Source organism: Muscardinus avellanarius, assembly GCF_963383645.1.
Source record: "Muscardinus avellanarius genome assembly, chromosome: 1".
In the NCBI taxonomy this organism is placed as follows: Eukaryota; Metazoa; Chordata; class Mammalia; order Rodentia; family Gliridae; genus Muscardinus; species Muscardinus avellanarius.
Window position 1 is genome coordinate 102,998,601 of NC_137786.1, and position 17,452 is coordinate 103,016,052.

The 17,452-nt window shown below is 41.2% G+C and overlaps 2 protein-coding genes across 3 annotated transcripts in view; both read left to right on the forward strand.

Annotated features, from left to right (window-relative positions):
- Positions 1 to 17,452, forward strand: part of LOC308274983 (protocadherin gamma-C4) — a gene marked incomplete at both ends in the record, with an annotated part of 798,148 nt that overhangs the window by 366,660 nt on the left and 414,036 nt on the right. The window lies entirely within an intron of this gene.
- LOC308270688 (protocadherin beta-5-like) lies at positions 6,330 to 8,720 on the forward strand (the record flags this gene model as incomplete). Its single annotated transcript, XM_080706724.1, has 1 exon — positions 6,330 to 8,720. One exon carries the CDS (start codon positions 6,330 to 6,332, stop codon positions 8,718 to 8,720), a length of 2,391 nt encoding a protein of 796 aa, XP_080562850.1.

Below are 17,452 nucleotides of genomic sequence, written 5' to 3' on the forward strand. Positions count from 1 at the left end.
AGTCCCAGTTTCCCCCCTGGACACTTGTCAAACTCAGAGCAGCCCAGTAAAGACTAAAAGCCTATGTGGATCATTCTTGAAAAGCAGAGTAAAGTTTTTCTTGCTTTACAAAAATTGGTTTGGAGCATTCCATTGAAAAGATTTGTGAAGAGAACAGAACCAGAGAGGAGACATGCTGGCCTCACAGCTGAGGGCACAACAGCAGTGCCATACTACCAGCAGCGGCAGAGAATTCACCAGACGGCTCCAGTCAGCGCATTCAACAACTCACCAGGCTGCAGAGAGGAGGGGTGGACTCGAAGCTAAGGTGAGCAGCTAGGGAATTGCTGGGTGTAATTCAGCAGATTTTTTTGGCGCAAGGAGCATCTAAAGCTACCAGGAGCCAGGCTCAGCATGCCCTCCAGGGACTCAGAGTGTAGCTCAAAACCAGAAAAGAAATACATCAACCTCATGGCTGAGGGTGTAGCAGTGGCGCCTTATTGCCAGCGGCGGCTGCAGCGAGTTCACCAAGTCCACTACAGCTCCAGATCAGCACACTCAACAACCGTGAGTAAAATTGTGGCCCCTAGAGGAGAAATCCCAGTACTGCACCCCCAGGGACTTTCACAGCTTTGATAATCTCCCCGGGTCTGAGGTTTTGCAGTCCAACCCAGTGAAGGGGTATCAGTGGCATAGATACCACACCCTAGTCACAGCTCCCAAAGGGAAAACACCGAGCCTGGCACCCCCATGGTCCTGTGCAAGCTTGATTAACTCCCTGGGTCTGAGACTTTGTGATACAAATCAGTAAAGGAGTAGTAGTGACTGAGATTACCACAGACTCGAGATCCAGAGCACTCAAAGTGAAGTCGTAGTGACCCAAGGAAGAATTGAGAGAAGGCACAAACTTCTGAAATCATGAGAAAGAGGAATAACAATGGAGCAATGAATGCCCACAACCCCACAACAACAGAACCTGATAACACAGAAATTAAGAGATCTCTAGGAGATCAAATCAGGACTATAACTGTAGAAATAATACAGGACCTTCGAAAAGAATTCAGAGAGAATCTAAAAGAGATAAAGGATGCAATTAATGAAGTAAAGGCCTCAATTCAAAGTATAAACACTCGATTAGACCACATAGAGAATATAATCTTGCTCCTAGAAGATGATCACTCCAAAAATGAACTCACAGTTTATAATTTAGAAAAAAAATCCAATAGCAGGAATTTGACATTGAAGAAATATGGGCCCATTTTAAGAGAGCTAACCTAAGAATAACTGGAATAAAGGAAGGAAAATAAGGTGAAACCAAAGGGATCAATAATCTCTTCAAGGAAGTAATAGCAGAAAATTTTCCAAACATAGAGCAAGAGGTCGATACACAGGTCAAGGAAACTTATAGAACTCCCTTTTAGACAGGATCAGAGAAGAGGTTCCCCACGCCACATAACTGTCCAAAAGACCAATGTGGAAGCCAATGAGAGAATCTTAAAGGCAACAAAAACAAAAGGCCAAGTGACATTCAGAAGCAAACCAATTAGGATCACTCCAGACTTCCCAAACCAAATTAAGGAGACTGAAACAGCATAAAGAGCTTGCCATCAAAGGAAAGCCCAGGACCAGATGGTTTTCCAAGTGAATTCTATAAAACCTTTATAGAAGAGCTAACCCCAATACAACTCAAACTATTTCATGAAATAGAAAAAAACTGGGACTCTCCCAAATACATTCTATGAAGCCAACATCACACTAATACCCAAACTGAATAAAGACAGTTCAAGGAAGGAAAACTACAGGCGTATATCTCTGATGAACTTGGATGCAAAAATTTGAAACAAAATACTAGCAACCTGCATTCAAAACCACATAAAGAAAATCATACACCATGACCAGGTAGGGTTCATGCCAGGGATGCAAGGCTGGTTAAACATATGAAAATCAATCCATATAAAGAAAATCAAAGACAAAAATCACATGATAATTTCAATAGATGCTGAAAAGCATTTGATAAAATCCCACATTCATTTATGATAAAAACACTGCAGAGAATTGGAATAGAAGGAACATATCTCAACATCATTAAGGCAATCTACAATAAACCACTGCCAACATCATATTAAATGGGGAAATACATCAAGAATGCCGCCTAAAAACAGGAATGAGACAAGGATGTCCATTATCCCCATTTCTCTTCAATATAGTACTAGAGACTCTAGCCAGATCAATAAGGCAGGAAAAGGAAATCAAAGGAGTACAAATAGGAAAAGAAGAACCCAAAGTTTCACTTTTTGAAGATGATATGATATTATATTTAGAATACCCAACAAACTCAACCAAAAGGCATATAGAACTGATCAACAAATTCAGCAAAGTGTCTGGATACAAAATCAATCTTAAAAAATCAGAAGCTTTCCTGTACACCAACCATAAATCCACTGAAAAAGAAATTCAGAAAACATTTCCACTCAGGATCTCCCACAGAAAAATAAAATACTTAGGAATAAACTTAAGCAAGGAGGTAAAAGACCTCTACAAATAAATTTATAAAACATTGAAAAAAGAAAGCGAAGAAGATCTTAGAAGATGGAAAGATCTTCCATGTTCATGGACTGGCAGAATAAATATCATTAAATAGGCCATCCTTCCAAAAGTGATCTGCAGATTTAATTCAATGCCAATTAAACTACCAAGATCATTCCTCACAGACATAGACAAATCAGTCCTTAAATGTATTTGTAATAAAAAAAATCCCAGAATTGTCAAGGTAGTTCTCAGCAACAAAAACCATGCTGGAGGAATCATAATACCTGACTTTAAACTATACTACAAAGCCATTGTAATAAAAACAGAATGGTACTGGCACAAAAACAGATATATAGACCAATGGAGCAGAATAGAAGACCCAGATATAAGTCCACACACTTTCAGCCAATTGATTTTTGACAAAGGGGCCAAAAACATACACTGGAAAAAAGATAGCCTGTTCAACAAATGGTGTTGACAAAGCTGGTTAACCATATGCAGAAAATTGGGATTTAATCCCACTTTCTCACCATGCACAAGAGTCAATTCAAGATGGATCAAAGACTTGGAAATCAAACCAGAGGCCTTGCAGCTCCCTGAAGAGGGTATAGGTCCAACACTGAAACACATAGGCAGAGATAAACACTTTCTCAACAAGACCCCAATGGCACAACAAATTAAAAGGAAAATCAATATGTGGGATTGCATGAAACTGAAGAGCCTCTGTTCAGCAAAGGAAACTGTCAAGAACCTCAATCGAGAGCCAACAGAACGGGAGAAGATTTTTGTCACCTAACCCCCCAATAGAGGACTAATATCTAGAATATATAGAGAACTCAATAATCTCAACACTAAGAAAACAAATCATCCAATCACAAAATGGGCAAGCGAACTAAATAGACACATCACGAAAGAAGAAATTAAAATGGCCAATAAATGAAGAGATGCTCAACATCATTAGCTATCAGAGAGATGCAAATCAAAACTACCCTGAGATTTCACCTAACTCCAACTATAATGATCATCATTCAAAACACAAACAACAACAAATGCTCACTAGGATGTGGAGAAGTGGAAACTCTAAAAGATTGTTGGTGGGATTGCAAATTAGTGCAACCACTTTGGAAAACAGTACGGAGAATCCTCAGAAGAATGGAAACAAATATACCATTTGATCCTGCAATACCACTTCTAGGTATCTACCCAAAAGAAAGGAAACCAGACTACCAAACTAATGCATGTGTATCTATGTTCATAGCTGCACAATTCATCATAGCCAAACTATGGAACCAGCCAAGATGTCCATCAACAGATGAATGGATTACAAAACTGTGGGATACGTACACAATGGAATTTTACTCAGCCATTAAAAAAAACCTCAATTACATCATTTTCAGGGAAATGGATGGAACTGGAGGATATTATGCTAAGTGAGATTAGTCAGTCACAAAAAATAGGAAATTGGATGTTTTCTCTAATATGTGAAAGCTAAGGAGAAATGAGTCATAGGAGGAACTCTAGATGATAAAGGAAATCCTATAGAGGAGCAAAGAAGAGAACATAAATGAGGGGATGGGAGGAGAGAAGAAGGAAATTCTATAAAACACAGTGTACTTAAACATATCAAAGTCAACCACTAAGCCAAGCATGGGAAGGATGGAGGGGGAGGGAATGAGGTGGGAATTGAGTAGGGGTTAAATGGGTGTTGTGTACATGTATGTACACTCAAGTTTTTTTTTTACCCCAATATGATGTATCAATATAGTGCACCCATAAAAAATTTATAAAAGGGAAAAAGTAGGTACATGGATAAACAAAATTGGCATACATATACAGTGGGATAGTACTGAGCAATAACATAACTTTGATATAATAAAAATAAATTCTTTATTTTGAAACAATCTCACTGAGTTGCACAGGGCTTCAATAAATAGCTGAGGCTGGCTTTGAACCTGTGCAATCCTCCTGTCTCAACCTCTCAAATGCTGGTTTTGCACATTTGCACAACCAGGCCCAGGTAGTACAAGTGCTTTTGTAAAATATTTCAGAAAATTATTTAATTCTAAATACTCTTACCTCAATACATAAAAAACTCCTATGAATCTATCTAACTTAAGTATGTTTATAGAATCATTAAATGACACAAGAAAGTTCATAATAAAACTACTGAAAGCTAGGCCTGGTGTTGCACACAATCTCAGTATTTGGAAGGCTGAGAAAGAAGGATTGCAGGTTTGAGAACAGCTTCAGCAAATAGTGAGGCTCTCATTTACTTAGTGAGACCTTTGTTTAAAATAAAAATTATAGCCGGGCGTGGTGGCGCATGCTTGTAATCCCTGCGCTTGGGAGGCAGAGACAGGAGGATCGCGCAGGTTCAAAGCCAGCCACGCACGCTGGCTTAGGAGACCCTGTTTCCAAATAAAAATGTAAAAATAGGTCTGGGAGTGTAGCCCGGAGGTAGAAGGGCTTCCAGGAACCCCAGTACCACCAAATAAATAAATAAATAAATAAATAAATAAATAAATAAATATAAAAAAATAAAAAATAAAAATAAAAATTATAGAAGGCTGATGGTGTAGCTCAGAGGTTCAATAACCCTGGATTCAATTCCCAGTGACAGACACAAACACACACACTATTAAAAAAATAACTGAAGCCGGCATTGTGGCGCATGCTTGTAATCCCCGCTCTTGGGAGGCTGAGACAGGAGAATCGCACAGGTACAAAGCTAGCCTCAACTGGCTTAAGAGATCCTGTTTCCAAATAAAATATAAAATATATTTTTATAATATATAAAATTATTATTTTTATAATAAATAAAATTCAATTAAAAATAACTGAAAATTTTCAGTAGTCAAAAACTAGAGAATGGTAGAATATATAAATGAATCTTGGTACACAGCAGACAAATACAAACCAATGAAAATAAAACAAATTAGAAGACTGTGCTACAGATTACATTTATAAACAATGTTGAATGAAAGAAGACAGACATAATAAAAATACTTAATAAATGCATTTATTTGGCAGTATTAAAAATATATGATAATGAAGTCAGGTTGGCATTATGTTTAGGGAAAGGGTAATAACCAGACAGTAGCAGGAAGAGATGCTTTAGATTTTGCTAGTTTTTTTGTTGGTCTAGATTCCATTTACAAGAGAATCTTCACTTTGTGAAAATTCAATGAGTTGTATATTTATGATTAGATCCCTATTTTGAACACGTTACGCTTCAAAAATAAAATTAATTTTGTAAAGTTTCAGAATTTGATAGATAATAGTTACAGTAGTTACTTGAATATAATCAAACTATAGTCTTAAAAAACTTTGTCCAAGGACTCAAAATATTTTTATGGAAGTTAAAATACAATGTTATATTGTTCTAACAATATTCTTTCACAGAAAATTAAATCAGCAAACGTTTATTTAGAACTTCCAAATACAAGAGCTGGAGATAAAATCAGGGATGCTTGTGATTTAATAGGCTATCATATTGAGCAGGGTTACTTACAATTAGGGGAGAAATGAGAACTACTATATGCAATAGCAAAGAAAGGACGCCTGGTGGCGCTGCAGGCTAAAAATGTGAATCATGGGCTCTGCAGATATCTAGGACGCCATTATGCTAGGAATTAGAACTCTGAAAGCTCCCTAAGAGAAGGAAGCATTTTAGTTAAGATCTAGGGGAGACATCTTCAGAGAGGCCACCGATTCCAGTCCAGGTCAGTGAGCTAGATTAGATGCAAGGTTATTTAGACAAGTCATTTCAGAGGATCTTGTGCCGAGTTAAAGAGTCTGCACCTTTTGGGCCAGTCTGAACAATGGAGACAGCAATGGCAGAAACGCCACAGAAAAGGCAAGTTGTGTTTCTTGCTATCCTGTTGTGTGTGTGGGAGGCGGGCTCCGAGGCTATTAGGTATTCCATTGCAGAGGAGACAGAAGGCAGCTCCTTGGTGGCCAACCTGGCAAAAGACCTGGGGCTCAGGGTGGGGGAACTGGCCACTCGGGGCGCTCGAATCCATTACACAGGACACAGGCAGCTCTTGCAGCTGGATGTGAAGACCGGCAATGTGTTTTTGCATGAAAAACTAGACCGCGAGGGTCTCTGCAGGGCGACAGAACCCTGCCTGCTGCCTTTCCAACTGCTACTGGAAAACCCAGTGCAGATTTTTCAGGCTGATCTGCAAGTCACAGATATAAATGACCATTCTCCGGAGTTTCCAGAGAAGGAAATGCTTCTAAAAATCCCAGAGAGCGCCCAGCCTGGCACAGTGTTTCCTTTGAAAGCCGCTCAGGACATTGACATAGGGAGCAACACCATTCACAGCTACACAGTCAACCCCAGCTCCAATTTTCACGTTGTTACTCTCAATGATGAAGACAGCAGAAAGTACCCAGAGCTGGTGCTGGACAAAGCTCTGGACCGGGAGGAAGAGCCCGAGCTCAGTTTAATCCTCACAGCTGTGGATGGTGGGGCCCCGCCCAGGTCTGGGACCACCACGGTGCGCATTGAAGTTGTGGACATCAATGATAACGCCCCGGAATTTTTGCAGTCGCTCTATGAGGTGCAGGTTCCTGAGAACAGCCCCCTCAACTCCTTAGTTGTCGCTGTCACTGCGCGAGATTTAGATGCAGGAACATATGGGACTGTGACCTACGCTCTGTTCCAAGGGGATGAGGTTACTCTACCATTTGTAATAGATCAAGTAACAGGTGAAATTCGACTGAAACGGGCATTGGATTTCGAGGCAAAGCAACATTATAATTTGCAAATTGCAGCCACAGACAGTGGAGGCTTTTCAGGAAAATGCACTGTAGCAATTGAGGTGGTGGATGTGAACGACAACGCCCCAGAACTCACCATGTCTACACTCATCCCCTCGACCCCAGAAAACTCCCCAGAGTCTGTGATTGCCATTTTCAGTGTATCCGATGCAGACTCCGGTGCCAATGGAGAGACAGTTTGCTCCATTCCGGATGATGTCCCCTTCCTCCTGAAGCCGACCTTCAAGAACTTCTACACGCTGGTGACCGCGGGCCCCCTGGACAGGGAGCGCCGCGCCGAGTACAACGTGACCATCGCCGTGTGGGACCTGGGCAGCCCCCGGCTGCACACGCAGCGCAGCGTCACGGTGCAGGTGTCCGACGTCAACGACAACGCCCCCGCCTTCAGCCACAGCGCCTACACGCTGCTGGTCCGCGAGAACAACAGCCCCGGCCTGCAGCTGGGCCGCGTGAGCGCCAGCGACGCGGACGCGGGCGCCAACGCCCAGCTCAGCTACTCGCTGCTGCCGGCCCGCGACCCGCGGCTGCCGCTCGCCGCGCTCGTGTCCATCGACGCCGACAGCGGGCGGCTGTTCGCGCTGCGCGCGCTCGACTACGAGGCCCTGCGCGCCTTCGAGTTCGGCGTGCGCGCCACCGACCGCGGCGCGCCCGCGCTGAGCAGCCAGGCGCGCGTGCGCGTGGAGGTGCTGGACGACAACGACCACGCGCCCTTCGTGCTGCACCCGCTGCAGAACGCGTCCGCGCCCTGCACCGAGCTGCTGCCGCGGGCGGCCGCGCCGGGCCAGCTGGTCAGCAAGGTGGTGGCGGTGGACGGCGACGCGGGCCAGAACGCCTGGCTGTCGTTCCGGCTGCTCAGGGCCACGGAGCCCGGGCTGTTCGGCGTGGGCGCGCACAGCGGCGAGGTGCGCACGGCGCGGCTGCTGAGCGAGCGCGACGCGGCCCGGCAGCGGCTGGTGGTGCTGGTGCAGGACCACGGCGCGCCCCCGCGCTCGGCCAGCGCCACGCTGCACGTGCTGCTGGTGGACGGCTTCTCGCAGCCCTACCTGCCGCGGCCCGAGGCGCCGGCGCCGGCGCGCGCGCAGGCCGCCGCGCTCACCGTGTCGCTGGCGGTGGCCTTGGCCGCGGTGTCGTCGCTCTTCCTGGCCGCGCTGCTGGCCTTGGCGGCGCTGCGGCTGTGCAGGCGGCGCGGCCCGGCCTGGCGGGGGCGCTGCGCGCTGCCCGAGGGCGCGTCCGCGGGCCCCCTGCTGGACGGCGTGGGCGGCGGCGCGGGGAGCCTGGCGCAGGGCGGCCGCTACCAGGTGCGCCTGGCGGGGGGCTCTGGGGCTGCTGACTTCAGCTTCCTCCAGCCAACCTTGCCCAGCCTCTTGCTCCAGGACGCTGCAGCCAAGGAAAGCCCGAACTGCGGGGAGAATGTGGTCTTTGGTTAAGTCGCAGTTCAATGTTGTGTTGGTTCAGACTCCCACCCGTTTAGGCCAACCTCTCAATGCCTTTTTCTGAAGACATAGTATTGATATACAAGTATTTACATCACCATTTCCTATCCATGCATGTCCTGATAGTGCTAGATTTGCCTTTCTTAGTTAGCATTTGTTGCAATCTACATTTTTAGTTGTAGTAGATGTTTATTTTTTTGGTATTCGTCCTTATCTTGGTGTATGTATATTTTTTTTAACTGAGGTAGTGGACAAATTTTAAGCCAGATATTGTTTTGAATGTGCTGGCACTCAGAATTGAACCCAGTGGAATTCTAACTTTGAGCTACACCTCTATCCAATGTATGTCTTTTCTGGAAACAGGTTCTGGCTAGATGGATGCGAGTCTTACTACTTGGTGAGGCTCTCCTCAAACCTGCAATCCTCCTGTCTCAGCCCCCAAAGTGCTGGGATTATATATGTTAGCCTCTCACCTGGATCTTAAGCAAGGTCTTAAATGTTTTCTATTGAAATATTTCATCTGCTATGCAGCCCTGCATTTCTATCACTTGTGATGCCTATTTTTTAAATCTCATTTCATCATTTCCAGCCAGTGTTTTAAATTCTTTATTATGTTAGCACCGAAGATTTAGCCCAGAACCTCTTGCATGTACAGCATGCATTCTGTCACTGAGCTTCATCCCCAGCTGAAATTCTTTAGGGTTACCTGGGCCTTTCTATATTACCAAGATAAGCTCCCTGAATAACCACAAGCTTAAAACTTACATATTTCCTGCAAATTGTATATTAACGTGCACCTTAATAACATATTAATGTTCTGATGTTGTGACACATTTTCTGTCCTGACCACCACATATGAAACAAGTTATTGAGGCTGCTTTATAGTTAATATATTGCAAGTGTTCCTTATTGTTAATATTCAAATTTCAAATAAATCTTCAAAGAAATTTTCCTATAAGGGAAGTCTTGTATAATTTGCTATTCCTTTCACTAAATAAAACTGTTAACGGCCTGAAGATGTGACTCAGTTGTACAACATACATATATACACATGGGGCCCTAGTTTCAATCCATAGCACTAAAAGAAAAAAAATTTTAAAACTCCTTTTGAAGTCCTTGCTACATTTTTTAAAATCTCAGAATCCTTGAAAAGTCCCAAATTCCTTCAAAAAATTTAGAACTCTTGAAAGCATCATGTGTGTCCTTGTTCTTCCTTTTTACCTATAAATAGGATAAGCATAGGGATATATTGTGTGGTTTTGGTTGTTTTATGCTGGCGATCAAAACCCAGGGCCACTTGCCTGGTTAGTTTCCACTTTACCACTGTGTTACACCCTCAGTTCTGAATATAGTTTAACAAGTGTTTTTCTGAAACTTCTGGCCATCTCTCTAATGACTCAGGAAGTTTCTTCTGAAATTTAGATATTCCAGCCAGGCATGGTGGCACATGCTTGTAATCCCAGTACTTGTGAGGCTAAGATAGGTGAATGAAAGGTCCCAAGTCAGCCTGAGCAATGTAGTAAGGCTCTCAGCACTTAGGAAGACCATGTTTTAAATTTTAAAAAATCAATCTCAGCTACTAAGTGAGGCTCTTTGCAATTGAGTGAGACCCTGTTTCAGAATTAGAAAGAATAAAAAAAAAATAGGGCTGGGCGTGTTGCTCGGAGGTAGAATGCTCCTGGGTTCCATTCCTTGTACCGAAAAAAAAAAAATAAATAAATAAATAAATAAATAAATAAAATAAGGCTGGGGGTGTAGCTCAAAGGAAGAATGTCCTGGGCTCATACAAAAAATATATTTTATTCAATTCTATTTAACAGTTGATTTAAGATTTTTCCTATATTTCTTTGTAGATATGAACAGACTTTGTCAAAATAATAATGCTTTTCAAGTTTAAGTATCTTCTGTTTAGTGTTTTAGTGTAACTTTCAGTTATTTTGAGTTAATATAATTTTAAATCCTACTAGAGTTGCTTTTGTATGAAATAAGCATTTTTTTTTGTTCACTGACTCAACTGGAAAAATGACAAAATTTACCTGAATTACAATTGTTTTATTCTGTGCTCAATGCCAAGAAAGTTGATTCTATGAATTGTAACTAAATTTATATGGATTTTTTATTTTTGGTGTTACTGGGGATTAAACCCAGGAAAATTCTGTGTCCAAGTTACACCCCAGTCCTATATTTTTATTTTGAAATAGGGTCTTGCCAGTCTTATGAGAGTCTACTTGTTGAGGCTGTCCTCAGACCTGTGATTCTCCTGTCTCAGCCTCCCAAGTACTAGGATTACAATGTGTGACACCCCACCGTGCTCATATGGCTTTAAGTGTAAGACAACCCCATTGAACTTTGGGCAGAATATGAGCTATTGAAGAGAATCTTTTATAATCTAACACATTAATTTTTAAATGTCCTGTGTCAGTCAACTGGAGTTTAAAGTAACTGCATCTTACCTGAAATACTCTGAAATAAAAATGGACAATTACTGAACATTTATTATTCTTTTTTTGCGGTACTGGGGATGGAACTTAAGCAGAATTCTATTTTGAGCTACAACCCCAGCCCTATTTTTTATTCTTTATTTTGAAACAGGGTCTCACTGAGTTTGAAAGAACTTAAGTTGTAGCTGAGGCTGTCCTCGAACTTCTGTTCTCCTGTCTCTCGAATTTTGGGATTACAAGTGTGAGCCTCTCGAATTCTGGGATTACAAGTGTGAGCCACCATGCATGGCTTTTTATTCTTGAAATATATTTTTTTAGCCTTTGTTCAGCTTAAAAGTTGAAGTGAAGAAGAAATAAATGTGAATTAAACAAAACAAATATGTAAGGCATAAATGTGGTAATCAAATCTAATAACTTCTCCATTTACTATTATATAAGTAAAATAGCTTTGTGTATTAATATAAGAAATCTGATTGGAGTTTTCATCAATATATTTTTTGTTTTGGTTTTCTTTTTTCAAATTTTTATTGGTGCATTGTATTTATACATCATGATGAAGCAAAAAAACTTGTGTAGACATAAATGCACACCTCACGGGCCAGCCCCCACTCAGTCCCCATCCCACCCCTTCCCATCCCTCCCTCTCATGCTTGGCTTAGTGGTTGACTATGATATGAATTAGTACATCCTGCACTTTAAAGAGTTTCCTTCTCCCCTCCTCCCATCCCCACAGTTAGGTTGCCTTATTTGCTCCTCTATAGGATCTCCTTTTTCACCTGGAGTTCCTCCTATGACCCCTTTAAGCTAGGCTTTTGGATACTAGGGAAAGCATCTGATTCCTTGCTTTTTGTGACTGACTAATCTCGCTTAGCATAATGTCCTCAAGATCCATCCATTTCCCTGAAAATGCTGCAATTGTGTTTTTTTAATGGCTGAGTAAAATTCCATTGTCTACATATCCCACAGTTTTGTAATCCATTCATCTTTTGATGGAAATCTTGGCTGGTTCCATAGTTTGGCTATGGTGAATTGTTCAGCTCTGAACATAGATACACATGCATTAGTTTGGTAGGTTTGTTTAGTCTCTTCGGAGTAGATACCCCGAAGTGGTATTGCTGGATTGAATGGTAGAATTGTTCCCATTCTTCTGAGGATTCTCCATACTGTTTTCCAAGTGGTTGCACAAATTTTCAATCCCACCAAAAATGTTTTAGAATTCCCACTTCTCCACATCCTCACCAGCATTTGTTGGTGTTTGTGTTTTATGTGTGTGTGTGTGTGTGTGTGTGTGTGTGTGTGTGTGTGTGGTACTGGGAGTGGAACCCAGGGGCTTTCTACCTCCAGGCTATATTTCCAGGCCTATTTTTATATTTTATTTGGAAACAGGGTCTCACTAAGTTCCTGAGAGCCTAACTAAATAGCGGAGGCTGGCTTTGAACCTGTGCGATCCTCCTGTCTCAGCCTCCCAAGCACAGGGATTACAAGCATGTGCCACCACGCCCAGCTGTTGTTTGTGTTTTGAATGGTTGCCATGCTAGTTGGGGTAAGGTGAAATCTCAGAGTAGTTTTTATTTGCATCTCTCTGACTGCCAGTGATGTTGAGCATTTTTTCATGCATTTATTGGCCATTTTAATTCCTTCTTTGTGAAGTGTATATTTATTTTATTGGATTATATGTTATTTTAGTGTTGAATTTCTTGAGTTCTCTGTATATTCTGGATATTAGTCCTCTATCAGAGAAGTAGATGATGATAATCTTCTCCCATTCAGTTGGCTCTCGATTGAGATTCTTGACAGTTTCCTTCGCTGAACAGAAGCTCTTCAGTTTCATGCAATCCCACGTATTGATTTGCCTTTTCGCTTTATCTGCCTTTGGGGTCTTGTTGAGAAAGTGTTTATCTCTGCCTATGTGTTTCAGTGTTTGACCTATGCTCTCTTCAAGGAGGCTCAAGGTCTCTGGTTTAATTTCCAAGTCTTTCATCCATCTTGAATTGACTCTTGTGCATGGTGAGAAAGTGGGATTAATTTCCAAATTTCTGCATATGGTTAACCAGTTTTGCCAACACCATTTGTTGAAGAGGCTATCTTTTTTCCAGTGTATGTTTTTGGCCCCTTTGTCAAAAATCAATTGGCTGAAAGTGTGTGGACTTATTTCTGGGTCTTCTATTCTGCTCCATTGGTCTATGTGTCTGTATTTGTGCCAGTACCATGCTGTTTTTATTACAATGGCTTTGTAGTATATTTTAAAGTCAGGTATTGTAATTCCTCCTGTACCATTTTTGTTGCTGAGGACTACTTTGACTATTCTGGGCTTTTTGTTGTTTCAAGTCAATTTAAGGATTGATTTTTCTATATCTGTGTGGAATGATCTTGGTAGTTTAATGGGCATTGTGTTGAGTCTGTAGATCACATTTGGAAGGATGGCCTATTTAATGATATTTATTCTGCCTATCCATGAGCATGGCAGATCTTTCCATCTTCCAAGATCTTCTTTGATTTCTTTTTTCAATGCTGTATAATTTTCTTTGTATAAGTTTTTACCTCCTTGTTTAAGCTTGTTCCTAACTATTTTATTTTTTGTGGAAGATCCTGAGTGGAAGTGTTTTCTGAATTTCTTTTTCAATGGATTTATGGTTGGTGTACAGAAAAGTTTCTGATTTTTTAAGATTGATTTTGTATCCAGACACTTTGCTGAACTTATTGATCAGTTCTTTTGGTTGAGTTTATTGGGTCTTCTATGTATAGTATCATGTCATCTGCAAATAGTGAAAGATTGAGTTCTTCTTTTCCTATTTGTACTCCTTTGATTATCTTTTCCTGATTTCTTGATTTTTTTCTTTGATTTCCTTTTCTTAAGGCTCTCAGCAACTTAGTGAGACCCTGTTTCCAAATAACATATAAAATGGGTCTGGGAGTATAGCCTTGAGTAGAAAAACCCCTGGGTTCCACGCCCAGTACCACCAAAAAAGAATTATATTAAAGAGAAATGGTGATAATGGACATCCTTGTCTTGTTCCTGTTTTTACGAGGAATTCTTGAATTTTTTCCCATTTAATGTAATGCTGGCTGTGGGCTTATTGCAGATTGCCTTTATGATGTTGAGATATGTTCCTTCTATTCCATTCTCTGCAGTGCTTTTATCATAAATGGATGTTGGATTTTACCAAATGTGTTTTTAGCGTCTATTGAAATGATCATGTGATTTTTGTCTTAGGTTCTGTTTATATGATGAATTACATGGATTGATTTTGTATGTTGAACCAACCTTGCATCCCTGGGATGAACCCTACCTGGTATGATGTATGATTTTCTTTATGTGTTTTTGAATGCATGTTGCTTGTATTTTGTTTTAGCACTTTTGCATCCAAATTCATCCAATATATAGGCCTATAGATCTCTTTCCTTGAACTGTCTTTATTTGGGTTTGGTATTAATGTGATATTGGCTTCATAGAATGTATTTGGGAGAGTTCTGTTTTTTTATTTCACAAAATAGGTTGAGGAGTATTGGCACTAGTTCTTCTGTAAAGTTTTTATAGAATTCACTTGGGAAACCATCTGGTCCTGGGCTTTTCTTTGATGGTAAGCTCTTTATTGCTGTTTCAATCTCTTTGATTGTTATTGTTTGGTTTAAGTGTTCTATATCTTCTTGACTCAGTTTAGGAAGGTTGTATTTATCTAGAAAGTTTTCAGTTTCTCCAGATTTTCCATTTTGTTGGAGTATCATTTTTCAAAGTAGTCTCTGATAATCCTCTGGATTTCTACAGTCAGTGGTAATATGTCCTTTTTCATCTCTTATCCTCATAATTTGGGTTGATTCCCTCTTTTTTTTAGTTAGGTTGGTTAGTAGTTTATCTTGTTAATTTTTTTTTCAAAAAATCAGCTTGTGATTTTGTTGATTTTCTGTATTGCCTTTTTAAAATTTTCTACATAATTAATTTCTGCTTTGATTTTAATAATTTCATTTCTTATACTGGCTTTGGGGTTAGTTTGTTCCTGTTTTTCAAGGGCTTTGAGGTGTGTCATTAGGTTATTTATTTGAAGATTTCCTGTTTTACTTATGTGAGCCCTCAGTGCTATGAATTTTCCTTTTAATACTGCCTTCAAAGTGTCCCAAGGTTTTGATAAGTTGTATCTTTATTTTAATTTGTTTCCTGAAATTTCTTGATTTCTTGATTCACCTCTTACATCTTCTATGACCGACCCATTTTTCATTCAGAAGTGTGGTGTTCAGCCTCCACATGTCCATGTGGTTTCTCTAAGTCTTTTTATAGTTGATTTCTAATTTCATTCCATTATGGTCTGAAAAGACACAAGGAAGAATGCCACATTTTTAAAATTTTCTAGTGTTCACTTTGATGCCCAGGATATTATCTATTTTCAAGAAGGTTCCATGAGCAGCTGAGAAAAATGTAAACTCCACTGTAGTTGGGTGAAATATTGTATATGTGTCCAACAGGTCCATTTGATTAATGGTGTTCTTTAGTTCTGAGGCATCTTTACTGACCTTTTGTGTGGAAGATCAGTCTAATGTTGTGAGAGTAGATTTGTACAAGGGAAGAAGCTTGGAGTAGGATTTGGTATGAGGGTTAAAAATAACAAAAACAAAGCAAAATAAAAATTATAAAAAGAAGACTTCCGGGAAGATGGCGACCGAGAAAAGCGGGGCTTAAGGGTCCCGCTAACAACCAATCTCCATTACCACAAAAAGAGCGCCTTTCATAGCCAGAAAACACCATCACCAGAAAAACAAAAAAACCACCAGGCTCCAGAGAGAAAGCGGACTGAGAACAGAGCTCAGGGCCACAGAGGAGACACACGCGCCCGAGGACGAGGCAGCAGCGCCATACTGCTGGCGGCAGCGGCGAACTCAACGGACGGCTACAGCAAGCCAGGTGAGCCGCTGCGGAACAGCCAGGCGGGATCTTTCGGCGCAGACAGCATTTAAAGCTCCCAGTGGCTGAGCTCAGCACACGCTGCAGTTATTCAGAGTGGAAATCAAAACCAGAGAAGAAAAAATACGCCAGCCTCATGGCCGAGGGCGTGGCAGAGGCGCCATATTGCCACCGGCAGCGGCAGCAGCAGTGAATTCACCGAGTCCAGTACAGCTACATCTACATACTCAAGAACAGTGAGTCAAATTGCGGGCCACAGAGGAGAAATCGCAGTATTGGGCCTCCTGGGACTTGACCCAGTGAGGGAGTGGTGGTGGCAGAGATATCACACCATAGGAGAGCGTACAACCTAGTACCCCCCATAGTTTAAAGCAGCCTCTATCGACTCCCTGGGTCAGAGACTCTGTGATACAACCCAGTAAAGGAGTAGTAGGGTCTGAGATAATACAGACTCGAGATCCAGAGCACCTTAAGTGAAGCCATAGTGACCCAAGGGAAGAACCCAGAGAAGGCACAAACCTCCGAAATCATGGGAAAGAGGAATAATACTGAAGTAATGAATGTGCACAACCCCACAACATCAGAACCTGATAAAACAGAAAATCAGAGATTTCTAGAAGATCAAATCAGGAAAATAACTGTAGAAATAATAGAGGTGCTTCGAAAAGAACTCAGAGAGAGCCAAAAAGAGATAAAGGATGCAATTAATGAAGTAAAGGCCTCAATTCAAAGCACAAACAACCGATTAGACCACATGGAGAACAGAATCTCGCTCCTAGAAGATGAGCAATCCAAAAATGAATGCATAGTTTCTAATCTAGAAAAAGATATCCAACAGCAGGAATTTGACATTGAAGAAATATGGGCCCATCTTAAGAGAGCTAACCTAAGAATAATTGGAATAGAGGAGGGAAAAGAAAGTGATACCAAAGGGATCAACAATATCTTCAAGGAAGTAATAGCAGAAAATTTTCCAAATATAGAGCAAGAGGTTGATACACAGATCCAGGAAACTTATAGAACTCCCTTTAGACAGGATCCGAGAAGAGGATCCCCACGCCATATAATTGTCAAAATGACCAATGTGGAAGCCAAGCAGACAATCTTAAAGGCAACAAAAACAAAGGGCCAAGTGACATTCAGAGGCAAACCAATTAGAATCACTCCAGACTTCCCAAACCAAGTCATGAGAGCCAGAAGGGCTTGGAGTAACATATTCCAAACTCTGAAAGAAAACAACTTCCAGCCAAAATTTTCCTATCCAGCAAAACTTTCTATCAAATTAGATGGAGAAATAAGAAGCTTCCATGACAAACAGAAACTGAAGGAATTTATGTCTTCAAAACCAGCGCTAGAGAAAATACTCAAAGAGATTAACTACAAAGAAGAAA